The 15,566-nt window shown below is 41.8% G+C and overlaps 1 protein-coding gene across 3 annotated transcripts in view; it reads left to right on the top strand.

The window, feature by feature from the left end:
- BDNF (brain-derived neurotrophic factor) overlaps positions 1 to 14,062 on the top strand; it is a 40,393-nt gene extending 26,331 nt beyond the window's left edge. For 2 of the 3 annotated variants that reach the window (XM_009334518.1, XM_009334519.1), the window contains exon 2: positions 13,042 to 14,062. In XM_009334518.1, coding sequence (XP_009332793.1) covers positions 13,042 to 13,803 — 762 coding nt within the window. In that variant the 3' untranslated portion in view covers positions 13,804 to 14,062. Of the gene's footprint in view, positions 1 to 8,684; positions 8,695 to 13,039 lie in introns of those variants that run through there. The other variant, XM_009334520.1, reaches the window with a different exon arrangement.
- The last annotated feature ends 1,504 nt before the right edge of the window (positions 14,063 to 15,566 follow it).

A 15,566-nucleotide genomic window follows, 5' to 3' on the forward strand; every position in this document is an offset into this window, starting at 1 on the left:
CTGAAATTATTTCTGTTTGACTCTTACAGACGCAGTACATTTTGGGGGCTTTTATAATAACGGCTAGCTTATGGCTGTCAAATGCCCAGTGGAATAAGAAACCCAACACAACTAAACGTCAGTGGGAGCTGAGAACTTCCATTTCACAGAGCCTTGAAAGTGCAAGCCACTAGTTGATGGCATGTACTGCATACCTTTCCAGGTGATGGTTTTGATAATTTCTTAAGATACTTGAAATCTGTCAGTGTAAAGTATATTGGGATAAGTGCTTAACGTATAGCTTCTGAGGGAACAGTTTTCCTGTGGGAAACTGAGGAGCCGTGACACAGGGGCATTTGCCATTCAAGTGAGGAGGCAACTGCAGACCATTTATACCATGTGAGGGTGTATGAGGAGAGAGCCATTGTACCAAACTAGTGTTTGAAAAACTACCCTTGGCTCAGCTGGAGTTCCACATCCAACCTCTGCCTCTCCAGTACATGCACTGGGCTACAGGTAGGCTTGTAGTCCTTTGCATGCATGTAGCATAGCAGGAGGAGTCTCGAAAAAGATCAAACTAAGCAAAGTCTTGAGCAAAATGCTGTTACACACTTTTTATTAAGTCAGCATGCAAAAGACTTGGAGCATGTTGCTGTAGTCAAGGCTGTAACAATAAGAACAGGACTAGTCTCCCCCCTCCGCCCAGAATCCTGTAGTACATATCTTATAAAAGAGTTAAGCATAATCTTGTGCCAATTCTAGCGCATGTTGCGCCTTATCTAACGTGATCAAAACACTGCTTTCTTTAAACATGACAGCTCCTGGAGAAACGCAGTTTTGTCTAGATCAAGGAATAAAAGGTTATGATCTCTGGATTCCTTAGTCCGTTATGCCATTTACTTTCTAAGCTTGGTGCAACGTTTAGTATCCATATGGTTTAGTTTACCCTTCTTTACGCTGGCCATGGCGCTCTCGGTGAGTGTTCAGTACTTGATATACTGAGATGAAAAGAAATGAAATCTAAACTTTATTCAAGGGCTGGATTAGTGAGTAAACCAAGCTCCCCTTAGTCGTAGCTGTCGCCATACTGCAGAAGTGTATGGACACTGTTGGGATGAGCGACCGGACTTGTTTTGCGGTATTTCTAGATAATTGTGCCTGCTGGCTGCCTGCATTAAGACTTGGATCTTCACTTGCTATTTACATTCCTTTTGAGTTGATAATCCAGTTTGACTGAGCCGTAAATGCCAAGAGAGAAATGCTATTTGATAGAATTTGTACTGAAAGCCAGTGTGAGTCCAAGGGGGAAGCAAAGCCACTAACAAGTTCAAGCTGGCAAGGGTAACTTAACCAGAACCCGTGCCAGGAAACTGTGGTGAAATATGAATTTGCTGCTGAACATCATGACCGCCCTTTATCTTTATAATGGGTTGAACCAAAACTAGAAATAAACACATCTGAAGTTCTCCATTTTTGCTTTTCCAGATATAAACATTACAGTTCATGTCAATGTCATGATTTTTTTTTTGTTGGCAGCTAGTGTCCTGCAGACTGGTGAAGAAGGATTGTTTGTATTTTATAGGAGGCAAAGAAGGATGTTTCATGTCTCATTACAACAGCAGGGTACTTACTGGTATGGCGTCTGCAGGTTGCTGCCAATGAAATGGTGCAAAGAGAGAGGATAAGCAGGTGTTTCTTTAAGTCTTCTTGCAGAAATACGAATTTTGTGTAATGGCAAGAAAGAATGTCTGAAAATTAGTTTTCCCGTTAAAAGCTAATGATCAGTACCTCAATTTAAAACAAAGAACAAAGCTGCCTTCCTTGGAAGACTCATTTTAAGTCCTTTTCTCTCTGTTTTGCACTAATGATTAATTTCTGCTGCCCCCTGCGCAAAACTTTTCTGCCATTGTAACCACAAAAGTAGCAGGAGCGTTAATGATGAGCAAGGATGTTGCAAAAGGATAAGTGAGGCAATTCCACATGCCTCCATTAAAAAAAAAAAAAAAAACAAAAAAAAAAAACAAACCAGCAGAAATAAGATTTAAGACAATACTTAGAGGTCTAAGTCTCCAAAGAAGTCTACCTCCCGAGTCTGACAAACCTAGATGCAACATCTTGAATTCCATAATTCTCAAGCATAAGTCGTATCACCTGGTTCTTAATCAGTTTTGTTCAACATAGATATTGTTGTATATTTTTTACCTTGCTCTGATTCCTGTAACTGTTATGAAAATTATAGACTCTTACGCTTGGAAATGCCAGAAATCATTTCCCCTGCCTCTAATGGAAGGACAGGTGTGCAATGAGAGTGAGAAAACACAATAAATAATAACTTCCATGTCTACTCTAAATTAAACGCTTTGGAGCAAGTCTTCGGTCACAAAGCACCACCAGACCTGTTAGTATTCAGGTTGTACTCACTAGAAAATGACTGCAGGGGAACTGCCGATACTCTGCATATCTTGTAATTAGTCATGTTCAGGCATACTTCAAAACATGACTCGTAGTTTTGTTGAGGACAGTCCTGAGCTATTTGTATTTTTAACAAAAAGATACATCTGTGGCCACGCATTAGGGAAAAAAAAAAAGATGACCAGAACTCAGTCATCTTTTTTCCTTTCATTGTTGTGATGGGGATGGTGCTGCTACACTGGCTTCATCCCCTGTAAGGGCTCAGCATCTATATTACCAGTAGGCATAGCCTTGCTCTTCTCTATTTTATACAAATTAAGGCTGACCTTTGGTCCCCCAGCAAGCTGCCTGGTTTGTGTTTATAGGGCTGGTCAATACCTACTTGTGCAGTAGTAGTTCTCCATGGGAATAGGTCTTTTCTGAATTTCATAGCAAATTTGCTGTGGGTAAAAGCACATCACATCCTTCTGGATGAGACAGGAAGTTGTGTTGCATTTCAAATCAAACCTCATAGAGGTTTTAATGGTGAAGAATGTTTCTATTTTAACACTAGTTTTGCTTTTCTTGTTGTTCTTTGTTACATAATGGTTGAGCCCACAAATTAGAAGCATGAGGCTAAAAGCTGAAGAATGAAGGAAGAAACACAAATCCATATGGCAATAGCAGGAGGTCCTGCCACCCCACCTTAGGCTCGTGACAACATGCCCTACATTTAACCTACAGTCAGGAACTAATTAACGACACAGATGGAAGTGAGCTAGCATATGTATTCAAAATAATACCCCTAAGGTTTTAATCAGCTGCCCTGCCTCTTTCTGGGTTAGACGTCTAAGTTACCATAGAGAGATTTGCAAAATATGTGAATGATACATATGGTTAAGGCAGCTTTGTGTAGCGGCTGAAGCGAGGGATTGGGGTCCCCTCTTACAGCAGCGACTTGCTGTGCAGTCTGGGATAAGTTGTTTAAACGTCTTCATGGGCTTCAGCCTACCCAGAAGGAAAATGGGATTTCTGATGCGGTTCCTCCTCACCGAAGTATGTTGAGATTCGATGTTTGCAAAGCACTTTGGAAGCTTTGATAGTGTGTTCTCCAAGAAATGTTGTACAAGTGGAGAGTCACAGCAGCATAAGTACCAGGTCTCTCTACTCTTGCAACTTCTAAGTGTTTTTTTCCTCTCTAGAACTACTAATTATCTCTGATAAGACAGCTCTGCTTTTGGTTTTGAATAGGATGGTGACTTCTAGATAATCTAGCATGTTGTGCAGAGATTTGGGAGAGGGAGAACACTTAGCTGTTTTCAACAGACTAATTGGGTAATTTAGTGTTTCTCGCTTTAACTTTCTCTTTCCTTCCCCCACTCCCAGCTATCTGAAGAGAGGCTCTCCTTCCCTGCAGGGCAGTAGGATCTGCTTATGTGGAGGGGCAGGTATTGAAGTTTTTCTAGAGAAGTGTTTATTTAATGACTGAAATCCCATATACAAACCTACCCTTTGGAGCTTAAGGGCTCTTACAGTGAGAACAGTACACTGGCAGCAAAGCCACTTTCTTCAGCGGGGGGGGGGTGTGCATGAAACAAGACACCCAAGTGCGGAGCGGAGGAAAGTTAGGTGGTGTTGGGCTGGATTTTGCATACTTCTGTTTATAGACATGTCTGGGCTATTTATGTGCTTATATCGGTGGGGGAAGGGAGAAGCTAGTCTGCACACCTAGAAAGAATTTTTTTCTTCCTCCTTAAAGTGCAATTATTACCAAATATGTGTGTATCCTTCAGGAGTCCTGAGTGTGAGGAAGCTGTTTTGCTGAAACCTGTCACATTTTGTTCTGATACAGCTATTATCTATAGTTCAGGTGTTGGCCCCATCTGATTTTTATGACCACATAAGTACTGGGCCACCTTCACAGCTGGTATAAATCTATGAATAGAGCACTATGGATTTACACCAGGCAGTGACTGTGTCCACCAGAATTGGGTCTACTGGAGCATACTGCTTCAATGAACTTCAACAGTTTTTGTGGAAATAATTTCCCATGATGCCACAATCTATAGTTTTATCTGGTGGCAAGTATGAAAGTCATGAACCAGGTAAACTGCACTTTTAATTGGGGAAGGGAAGGACCCAATGTCCATGTAATTCACAGGAATCAGTGTAGTACTCCTCTGTGAAAGAAATTACACCATTATACAACTAGGAGAAGGCAGGAGCCTGATAAATTAATTTTTCCTGCAGGGCTGCGGGTTTTTCTTTACATTCCGTTAAACGTTTGTACCTTGAGCAGTACAACTAATGAAGCTTGTTTTCAGACACTTGCATCCTTGCCAGATGCACCTCCTCACCCTTCTAGTAATTCCAAACCCTTTTCCTCTGTGGAGCTTGTGAAATGACAGCAACAATATGCGGTGTTGTAAGTCTGTAAGTGGGTAAGCCCATACACTGGTGTTTGCCTGACTAAGGATGGAGGAGGGGAGGGAGCTTACTTGGGTGGGTCTCAAGTACACGCCAGCTACAACGCGTGACTGTGGAAATAGTGTTGTCTGTGAAACTTGTATCCCTCTATTGAATCCAGTTGAAGTTGGCCCCCAAATTTTTAAGATAGATTAGGGATAGAGACCCAGGCATAGCAATTGCAAAAGTCTTGTTTCAACACAAAACCGCTTAGAAGATGGGAAGAAAGCTGAAAACTATAATGATTTGAAATACGTGGTGTGCTGCATTGTCATAGTAAAATATCAGTGGTGAAAGAGCACTTCTTGCCAAGGTGTTTTCAATACAATTATGTTAACATATTAACATAATTTTCCAACAGTGTTATCTCCAAAGATAAAGCAGGGCACATGCAGGGCTGGCTGCCCAGTGAGGTGGGTTAGATTCCTAATGAGTACATCCTTGTTAAATACAAATTCCTCATTATTCCATTAATCTAAGTGGCTTTGCAAACTTACAAACTTCTGCTCTTGGTCTGGTTGTTCCCATGTAACTTTGGACTTGAATACTCCCAGAAGCTGCTCTGGTACCTCAGTGTAAGCATTTATCCCTTGCCCTGTCTGTGGAAAGTATTTCCATGGAGATGCCGTGCTAACAACTGGACTGAGCATGTGTTGAGAGAAATGCGCACAGGAGGGCGGGCAGCCAAAAGATGACTGATAACACCACTGGCAAATGCAGGCATATTGTTAATACCTGTCAGGACTCTGACAACAGGCATTTCCAGTTTCTGGTTCACGCACATCACAACTACTCATCTGCTTCGTTTCAAGGACTGACTATGGCTAAAAGCAAGGTATTCTCTTACAGCAATGCCACACACAGTCAGGGTCTCAGCAAAGGTAAGAGTCTTGCAACAAATGGGTATAGCCCTTGCTCTCCTCCCTTACCCTAAAGAAGCACTGCCTGCCCAAACCATGGGTAACTGCTCCATCTGATGCTTATGCTTGTTAACCATTGATTTTCCTTGGCTAAGCTTCACTTATGTTCCTGTTGAGTGCATAACGTCCTATAGGTCCTAGGAAGCCTGCCACTTGCAGCAGAACCGATGGGTGCGTGGGATGTTTTACATGCTGTTCAATAGTTTATAGGCACTTGTAAGATCCAAGCTCAACTGGTACAGCAGCTTCTGGGTTGTTCCAGGGCTGCCGGACACATGTCACAGTACAAGTGATCCAACTCATGCTAGTTTGCACGCAACGTGTTCCGTTCTGTTCCTGCTCTCGGGTGCCAATTATCGTTGACTTCAGTGAGAGCTTCATGTGTGTACTTGGCAGAATAGCTTAGTCCTGTGACGATTCAGCACAGTATTTCATACCAAAGAGCCCTAGTGAAATGGAAGACAAACCACAGATGCTGCTCAAAGGTCTGAGGTTCTGCCCTAGCATTCTGCGCACGGGTTGAATTAGCATTATATAAAGCTCTAGTGGCTATCAAAGCAAATTATTTCGGAGAACTGTAATTATCTGCTCCCATGGAGGAACCAGATAGTATCTTGGCATGGAGTAATTATTTCATGGAATGGTTTTGTGGTTGCTTTTCTTGTTTTGGGGGGGGGGGTTAGGTAGCCTGTTCTATAGGTGAACTTTCCCTTCACAGAGGTTGCATAATGTTACTTCTGAATGAACACAGTAAAGGCATCAATGTATCTTGACAAATACTCTAAAACAGATTAATGCAGTTTTCTAAGCATGAAGTCAATTTTGAAACTGGAATTTGCTAATGCTTAGGTTTTAGGCTTGGAAGTCATGTCCTCACTGTACGGTATTTCTGGCATGGCAATAGGAGTACGGCATGTTACCCTACCCATGATACTCCTGATGAGCAAAACCAAACCTGCTGGTAGCGTTTTTATTTGATGGGGACTTTCACGGCATACCTTGGTATTTCAACATGAAATTTTGGCAAAAAATGTCGTGGTAAAGCATATTGTGTTTGGTATGTTTAGTGGCATGCACACAAGTATCCTTTAGGAGCTGAGTTTCTTTGTTTACAGTAGGGATCGCAAACCCGCGTGCAGTTTGAGTGCCCTGTGTATGGGATGCTGTACGAACAGCTGGAAAGGCAGTATGTGTGTCACTGGCTCAACAATCAGTTCCCATTGTAAAAGTATAAAAATAACGCACATCTGTTCTCTTCCATGGGTGTTGTCTCTCTGAAAGGTCTGATACCATCTGTGAGTCTGCCATGCTATTCCTTCACTTGCGCATACTGCCAAAACTCCTCCTGCCTCTTTCCTGGTATGGGCAGAATGGGTCTGAGATCCATCCGACAGAAATCCTACTGGGAACTCCTCGTAGTCCTGCACTTGGCCAATTTAAGTAAAGCATGCTTGTAATGAGGAGACTGTCTGGTCTGTGCCCATTAGAGCAGCTGAATTCTCTTTCTCAGAGCTTTGAAGCAAGTGTGCCCTTTGCATGGCTGTGTGAGTGTCCAGAAAGGTATGATGAAAGTTTGTAGGAAACTCTGATACATAACTCTGTGAAAGATCGGGGGTGTAATGTCATGGCATTATTATTTTGCCATTATTTTCCTTGAGTTCTTTCCCACCTCTTGTTGACAGGAGAAGTTGTGATTTTTGTATGCATTGGGGAGAGAGTCTGATAAAATCTTGGAACCCCACAAAAACTCCTTGTAGTGCTTTACACAGATGCATACTTCTCCAGAGCCAATGTAGGCATTGCTGGAGTTTCTTTGCTCTCAGAAGCTGTACCATAGGCAATATTTATCAACATAAGATGTAAGCAAATTTCTTCTGTTAAAAGTTGTAGCTTACAACTACTTGTAAATTTGCTTGCTATTTGTCTTAGTCTTCAAAATGGTTCTTCGTCTCTGCCATCTCTGGCATTATGGCTAAGCAGATTTTATTACCTCAGGGAAAACCACCATGAGAATAAAAATAAAATGGGTTTCTTCTTCCTGACATGAAGAACCAACTTACAAGAATACAAATTGGGTGTGGGTGTGCATGTGTATGTATTGGGGGGGAGGGCGCCTTATTTTCAGTAATAAAAAGTAATTATATAGTTTGCTGCATAAATAGCCGCAAGGATAACCAGAGTGCGTCAGACATCCAGTTATGCATGTGTTAAAGGTTAATACTATTTGTTCTCAGTACATTTAGTCTTTGCAAATCATGTGCTGACATGCATCCCATTTTGGTATCTGTTCACACACTCCAGTAATGATGCGTAGAGCAGGAACTCATGCCTGTGCCATTCAGTAGTATTTAGTAAATTGAACTTTTGTATAAAGGTCTTAGAAAATGGCAAGGCAGAAAATGAATGTCTTCTTGCTGCTAATTTTATCTTCCACCGCACACTCCTTTCTGGAGATTAAAGCATTATGAATCTATTCACTACTGAAAGTTATTTCAACCTTCATAGCACGTATCAGGATGCAGAAAAGCAAGTACATGTTCACAGCTGTTCCTCAGGTCTCTCTGCTGGAAATACAACCTGTTAAGCTGCTAGATTTCTGCTTAAAATAATTGTTTTATTTCATTATTTTTAGTTAACTGGTGAATCCTCATTAAATACTGAAATAAATAATACAGCTAGGTAATTGCATATGTAAACTAGCTGTAGATAATTGACATGACCTTCATTTAACGAGCCTCCTTCCCATTAGTGGAGATGACTGCCACAATTATGTGCCCTTATTCTAGCTGTAATTGTATGGACTTTATTGAAGTACAAACTAGGTCACGTCTTCCTGAGATCTGGTCCATGATGGGTGACCTCTTTTCATTGCTTCAGCTTTGCTATGCTGCATGAGAGAAGGAGGGATGTTCTTGCAGCCATGAGAATGGTTTCCTGAATGATGTCCAATCTCAAATGCTGTTTTGACAGAGACGTCTTGTGTGACCTGGGGAAGTAGCTTAAGGCCAGGTCTCAAGGAGGCTAGCATACATCTACTTTAAATAGCTTGTATCTAGTTTATACAAGTTAATAGGTGTATACAGCAGTCTATGGGACAGCAATTGAATGATTTCCTGTTCTAGAGAAGTCTTTGATCTTATATGCCTAGCGACATAGCTGAACAGGAGGAGTGCAAAAGCTGCAGCCTTTAGCTGTTGTTCCTGGAAGGTGGGGAGTAGAGACCTGAACCTCCTACAGCTGAGAAGGGAGGGGATAGATGCATGCTAGGACTACAGACTGAGGCGGAATCATCAGTGATTTTTATTTTGTATTTTTCTAGCTGCATGTCTGACTAATAGTGGCCATGGCTACTCTTCTTTGTCTGGCATTCAGTTGTATCGATGCCCTCAGAACATGTGGTGTCAGCCAGGTTGCTCCAGTTAAGAAATACTCAGCACTGATGAGCCTCTGTGGGAAGTAGTTGCTCAGTCTACCAGGTTAGCATCAGGTGTGGGTGTACACAGAAGTACTGGGACATCTCCATGCAAGGCCTCGTAGTGGTGGATGAGCCCAGCATGGAAAGGGGCAGTACCTTGCTCAGTAGTAGTGTGCTGCGAAACCAGGAAAATACAGCTTTCTCCAATGTTCCCACCCCGGTTCTGCTTCCGTGTGGGGTGGCGTGGTGACTTCTTCGTAATGGGAAGGGTGTATGTAATCTGTTGGTGTTTGGGGTTTACAAGGCACTTATTGTAACAGGACAGGCAGTATCTTTTAATCTTTGCAAAATAATGAATGTTTGATAGTTGGGGAGCAGAGGAAAAGGACTGGAAGCTGCCATCCAAAGTGTTTCCAATGACCTTTTGGTGCTGTGTTGGGATATTGGTCCTGCCACACTAAGTAAGAGATAAACTATGCATTCATGAATTACTTCAACAGTAGCTGAAAGGTTGTGTGTTTCTACCTATGGAGTGAGATTTAAATCTTACTCCGCTACAGCATGTTAAACTAGTAGATTTTGAGCAGCTGCTACTAGAAATTGCTATGGCCTCTACAATGAAGAGATTTCCTAGGTGTTAAAATATTAATTCCTCATATTAAATCACTTGATATCATTTTGCTGCCAAAGCCAAGGACTGTGTATATTGCTCAAGTCACTGTCAAGATAGAGAGAAGAATCTTTTCACAACCTGCTTGCACAGTTCGGCTTAGTCTGGGACTTATTTACAAAGGAGTAGATGTTTGATCTGTGTTTGCTTGCTAGCAATATTCCATGTGTCTGTGCTGCTAAAGCTTACTTTGACATACTCTCCTTCTGTTATAAATGGGAGGAAGAGGGGTGGCTTTTAGGGGAACACATTTTCTTGTGTATTATCAGTAATGTTATGTGGATAATGGCTGTCTTAAAGTTGTTGATTTTCAGAGCCTAGTTGTACATTGTTTCTTGCTACTCCAGATAATAGCGGTTGTTGTATGTCATTGGATGGGATGTAAATTGATCAAGCTTGACAGCAGTTTCCTTCCTAAATGGAAGGCAAAATTGATTAAGGAAGGATTAATTTAACGTGAGATAGAAAGTACTGTTAGATCTGGTGACCAGCCAGCCATTGGCGGAGGATGCTGAGGACTTACTGAAGTCAATTGGTGAGGTTTCTCTTCACCTCTCTATCCTCTGTCTCCTTCCTTGTAAGAAAAATGTCCATGCAAACGAAGTTGCGCAGCCACTGTTCTATTGATTTCACAACCCTCCAAGTTCATTGCTACCGTAAGAAGTAAACAGCCCAATGACAATAGTGAAAGATGTGGCCTGGTCCAGGAATCCTCCTATCCTTTGTTCACCTACCTAACTTGAAAAGTAAATGCTCAGCCTCCAATGGGTGCACTTGGCTGATGGGTGCAAGCTTCTCCTCTGTTTTGTGCTTGTCTTGGTGCCTCTCCTGTTGGGTCCTCTCTCTTTTACACTGGAAGGCCCTTTGGGATGGTACGTGCTCAGACAGACTCTGTCCTCCGGAGTCAAGATATTGGCTGGACCTCTGGGCACTACTCTAATAAAAATAATAGGAACTTGATTAGGAGCCAGAAGATCTGTGTTCTGTTCACTGCTCTGGTGGTCACAGTGTGGTGTGGGTGTTTGGGTTTTTTTTTTCCTCTTAAGTTTTATATAAAACAAATCTCAGAAGAGGGGAGTGTATGAATATTGTTTTTGTTGCCTGTTCCACTGGCTCTGCATTTGTATGCTAGCTGAACCACCCCTTTTCCCTCTTGTCTTGTCTCTCCTTGTTTGATAAAGGAAGACTGATAACCTTCTTCCTTGTGTGGTAAATCATCTCTGTAGTGTCTCTCTTCCTCCCCTTTGAGGAAGAAATCTGTTATTACTCCCTGTAGAATGTTTTAAAAATCCTAGGATGAAAAAATCTTCAAAATATTAATGTTCTGCATGGTTAGAGCAAACACTATGTTCCTGTGAGTCACAGATGTCAGGTTTGTTTAATCTTAATAAATCTATGCCACAATAACACTTTTAAACAGGAAGAGAGATGGAGGGATGAAGGAAGAGTTGTGCTGGGGTAGAGAGGGTTCTTCGCCAAAATCTTGTTAAGTGGGAGTCTGGAGGTGAGGGGAGCATGGACATAAACCCAAACACTTCCCGCCCCACACACACTTCATTATGTAAACTTTGAGACCTACATTTTGGGCACTGCCTTTCTAGTACATATTTCATTTTCTTTGTATGTTTTATGATAGATTGTCTTTCCATGTTCAAGTCTTAAGAGTACTAGTTTCCCACAGCATATTTGCAGGAGATGAAGTAAGGCTTTTTACATAGCACCCTGTTGGCAAACAGAAATAGCATTTACTCCAGTGAGCGCTGCCAAGTATGAGGTACTTCCGAATGAACTTCAAAAGCTCTGAAACAAGCATTAGCTGCTTCTTCAAAAATGTGAACAATGCCATTGCTTTCTAGCAAGCAGAACTGGTGAGAGCGGGGATCGGAAGGAGGAAAAATAACAGCTGGATGTGATGGATGTTGTAGTAGCATTTGGGATCAGACAGAAAGCATAGCTCTCTGTCACTGCAGGATTTGGGGGGGTTCTTGTTGTAATAGTACCTAAAGTGTGTACTCTGCACTTGAGGAAGAAACAATTTCTACCCTGAGGAATGTACAATCTATGGAGACTTAGCAAAGCGCTTGGGAAGGAGCAGTCATGCAAGCCCAGGCTGTTGGGAGTGCTGATAGGAGTGAATCGTACTGATTCCAAGGCTGGTAAGGAGTTTTCTTACCGGCACTTTTTCCCAGTGCTACCCCTCCATGCTCAATGAGGACAAAGCCAAGCGTACACAAAAGCCTCAAAGCATGGCCCATAACACGTGCCAGAATTTGGGGCAGAATGTGAGGGAAACAGGCAAACTGCTGTGTTTCGATATGGCAGTAGGGCTGGTTGTGCTTCTGGTTTTCATGCTGAGCTTTAACTGGGTTTAAATAGGTGCTTTGTCCACTTCAGAACAGGTGGTATGGGGCTCTGGGAGAGTACGGTACAGTGGTTCTGGTACTGTCATTTCAGTATAGCTCTCTATCAGCTCTGTAATCCAGCAAGTCCTTTCCATGGCATTCACATGACTCAAGCAATATTTCCAGCTCAAATTTAGTATGGTAGCAAGCATACTGTCCTGTACCATTTTCTCGTTCTATATTTATGCATACATACCTTCTACTTTTATACGAGGAATTGACCTGCGGAGGCCTCAGAATTTGTATGGCCTCTTCCTGTGTTTTGAAGGTTGTTTTCAAAATACGAATGCAATTTATCCTGGTGCTGTTCAATTTCTTGTGGATAGAATGATGAAATATTTTTGGCATAGAGAGATCTTAAAAATCAAGGATTTGCATTTGCACTTCCAATGGAAGTCTTGCCTTTCACACTTGTGAAGCAGCCTTTTACTGCTGAAATGTTGGATTGCTAAATAGCAGTTCTGCTTTTGCTGTTACTTGAAATAGGTGTAATCAGTCAATAAATGAGTCCGCGCAGTATCTAATCTAATAATTTCTACAGAAAGACTGGCACGTAAGAACTCTGACTTGCTGGTATCAGTGTTGCCTAAGCTTTGGCATATGCTGTATCTGAAACTCTAAACAAAAGAACACCCTTGTACGAGAGTATGCTTTATCACCAGTAATGAGCTGCGGCTGCATGCAGCAGATCTCTGCAGAAAATGCATAATGTCTCATGACAACTCAGGTGAATTTTTATTACTCCGTCCCTCGTAAGTTAAATCTTTTTTTTTTTTTTCTTGTTCTTGTCCTTAACAGTTCCACCAAGTGAGAAGAGTGATGACCATCCTTTTCCTTACTATGGTTATCTCATACTTCAGTTGCATGAAAGCTGCCCCGATGAAAGAAGCTAGTGTAAGAGGACAAGGCAGCTTGGCTTACCCAGGTCTTCGGACCCATGGGACTCTTGAGAGCCTAAATGGGCCCAATGCTGGTTCAAGAGGACTGACATCGCTGGCGGACACTTTTGAACATGTCATAGAGGAGCTTCTAGACGAGGACCAGGACATCCAGCCCAGCGAGGAAAACAAGGATGCAGACTTGTACACATCCCGAGTCATGCTAAGCAGTCAAGTGCCTTTGGAACCCCCACTGCTCTTTCTGCTCGAGGAGTACAAAAACTACCTGGATGCTGCAAACATGTCCATGAGGGTCCGGCGCCACTCTGACCCAGCTCGCCGCGGGGAACTGAGCGTATGTGACAGCACGAGCGAGTGGGTGACGGCAGCAGAGAAAAAGACTGCAGTGGACATGTCTGGGGCGACTGTCACAGTCCTGGAAAAAGTCCCAGTACCCAAAGGCCAACTGAAGCAATACTTCTATGAGACCAAATGCAACCCCAAGGGGTACACAAAGGAGGGATGCAGGGGCATAGACAAGAGGCACTGGAACTCCCAGTGCCGAACTACCCAGTCTTACGTGAGAGCTCTCACCATGGATAATAAAAAGAGAGTTGGCTGGCGCTTTATAAGGATAGACACTTCCTGTGTATGTACATTAACCATTAAAAGGGGAAGATAGTGGATTCGTGTTGTATAGATTATATTGAGACAAAATTATCTATTTGTATATATACATAACAGGGTAAATTATTCAGTAAAAAATTTTATGGACTGCATGTATAACTGAAGTTTATACAGTACAGTGGTTCCACAATCTATTTATTGAACATATCCATGACCTGAAGGGGAACAAAAGTCATTTGCGCACAAGTTTAAAAAAAAAAAACAACAAAAAAACCCACAAAAAAAAACAAAAAAAACCCCACAAAAAAACAAACAAAAAAAAAAGCAAACAAAAAAGTCTGCATTACATTCCTCGATAACATTGTGGTTTGTCGCCGTTGCCAAGAATTGAAAATACAAAAAGTTAAAAAAAAAGAATAAAATTGCATGCTGCTTCAATTGTGAATTGATGATAAACTGTCCTCTTTCAGAAAAATAAATTGAACCAAAACATTCCGTTTACATTTTAGACAGTAAGTATCTTTATTCCTGTTAGTATTATATCTGTTTACTGCTTTTAACTTCTGATAGCGTTGGAATTAAAACAATGTCAAGGTGCTGTTGTCATAGTTTTACTGTTTCTCTTTTACTTTTGAACTCCCATCAGATTGAAAAGAAAAAAAATCATTACCTTATTCTGGATTAAAAACAAATTTGGTTTTTTGTATGTTGTGAAGGTGTTTGCAATAGCAATCCAAATACTGACAAAAAGAAATAAAAAAGGCAACTGAAAATGAATGGTGATGTTCCACTTCACATTGTTGAACTTCAGGCTTAAAGACAGCACTTATTTAACTGATGACAACATGCTTTTTTGGGTTATTTTCTTTTTTTTTTTTTAATTTGCTGTCTTTTGAGACCTGCATTTGCTTATACCATGTTTGTTTGTGTTTGGGTTTTTTGTTCCCTTTCCTCCCTCTGGAAGGATGTTGGTTGTCATCTTTAAAACATTTCACTTGCCATACAACTGGAGCTTGTCATATAGAAAATATTCTATAGAGTGTGGAGAGCAATGATTTTCATGGAATAAAAGACTCTGTGCTTGGATCAAATGTCTTGGTGAAGCACATGAAGAATATCACTAGAAAAGGGTCTAGCAAGATGATAGTGGATCTGAAATCAGGTCGGTCATGGGACTGGGTAGCTCAGCCAGTTCAGGGACAGCTAACAGTGTTTTGGGTTGACTGAGGCAATCCAAGTCGGCACTGAAAGTGGTCCTGAGCATCCTCTGAGAGTTGCCTTGTACACTGATGCAGGTAGCCCAGCCTTACCCTCCAGAGCTTGTCTAGCAGCCCCAGGCCTGCAAAGCGTGGTGTGCAAGCTGCAGTGGCATCCGTGCCCGAAGGAGCCTTGGGAAAGAGCTAGGGAATGAGGCAGAAAGAGGCCCTGCCTCTAGTTGAAAGCAATTAGAATTTATGTTTGTGTGGCTCTACCTCTGCTGTTAGCCTTATTTTATGAAATTAATATTGGCATAAAAAATACTCTTGAAGTAAGCGAAAAGCAAGTGCTGCAGGAGTTGCTGAGGTTCTGATAGACGTATTTAGCCCTGCGCTACGCCTCTAACTATCCTGACAGAAGTATTTCTAAAAAGGCAGGTTGTAAGCCGAAGAGCCGTGCATAGCACTTGCACTGACTACAGTGGGCAGAGAGGCAGAAATAGCTCACTGAAGGCAGATGCTATATTTGTAATTCCTGTAGATGAAGAAAAGTAGCTGAACGAAGAGGAAAACACTGCAAAACATAACTGCTGCTGAATGCTGCAGGATCTACATTAGTCTG

This window comes from Pygoscelis adeliae, unplaced genomic scaffold (genome assembly GCF_000699105.1).
Source record: "Pygoscelis adeliae isolate BGI_AS28 unplaced genomic scaffold, ASM69910v1 Scaffold171, whole genome shotgun sequence".
Classification (NCBI taxonomy): domain Eukaryota; kingdom Metazoa; phylum Chordata; class Aves; order Sphenisciformes; family Spheniscidae; genus Pygoscelis; species Pygoscelis adeliae.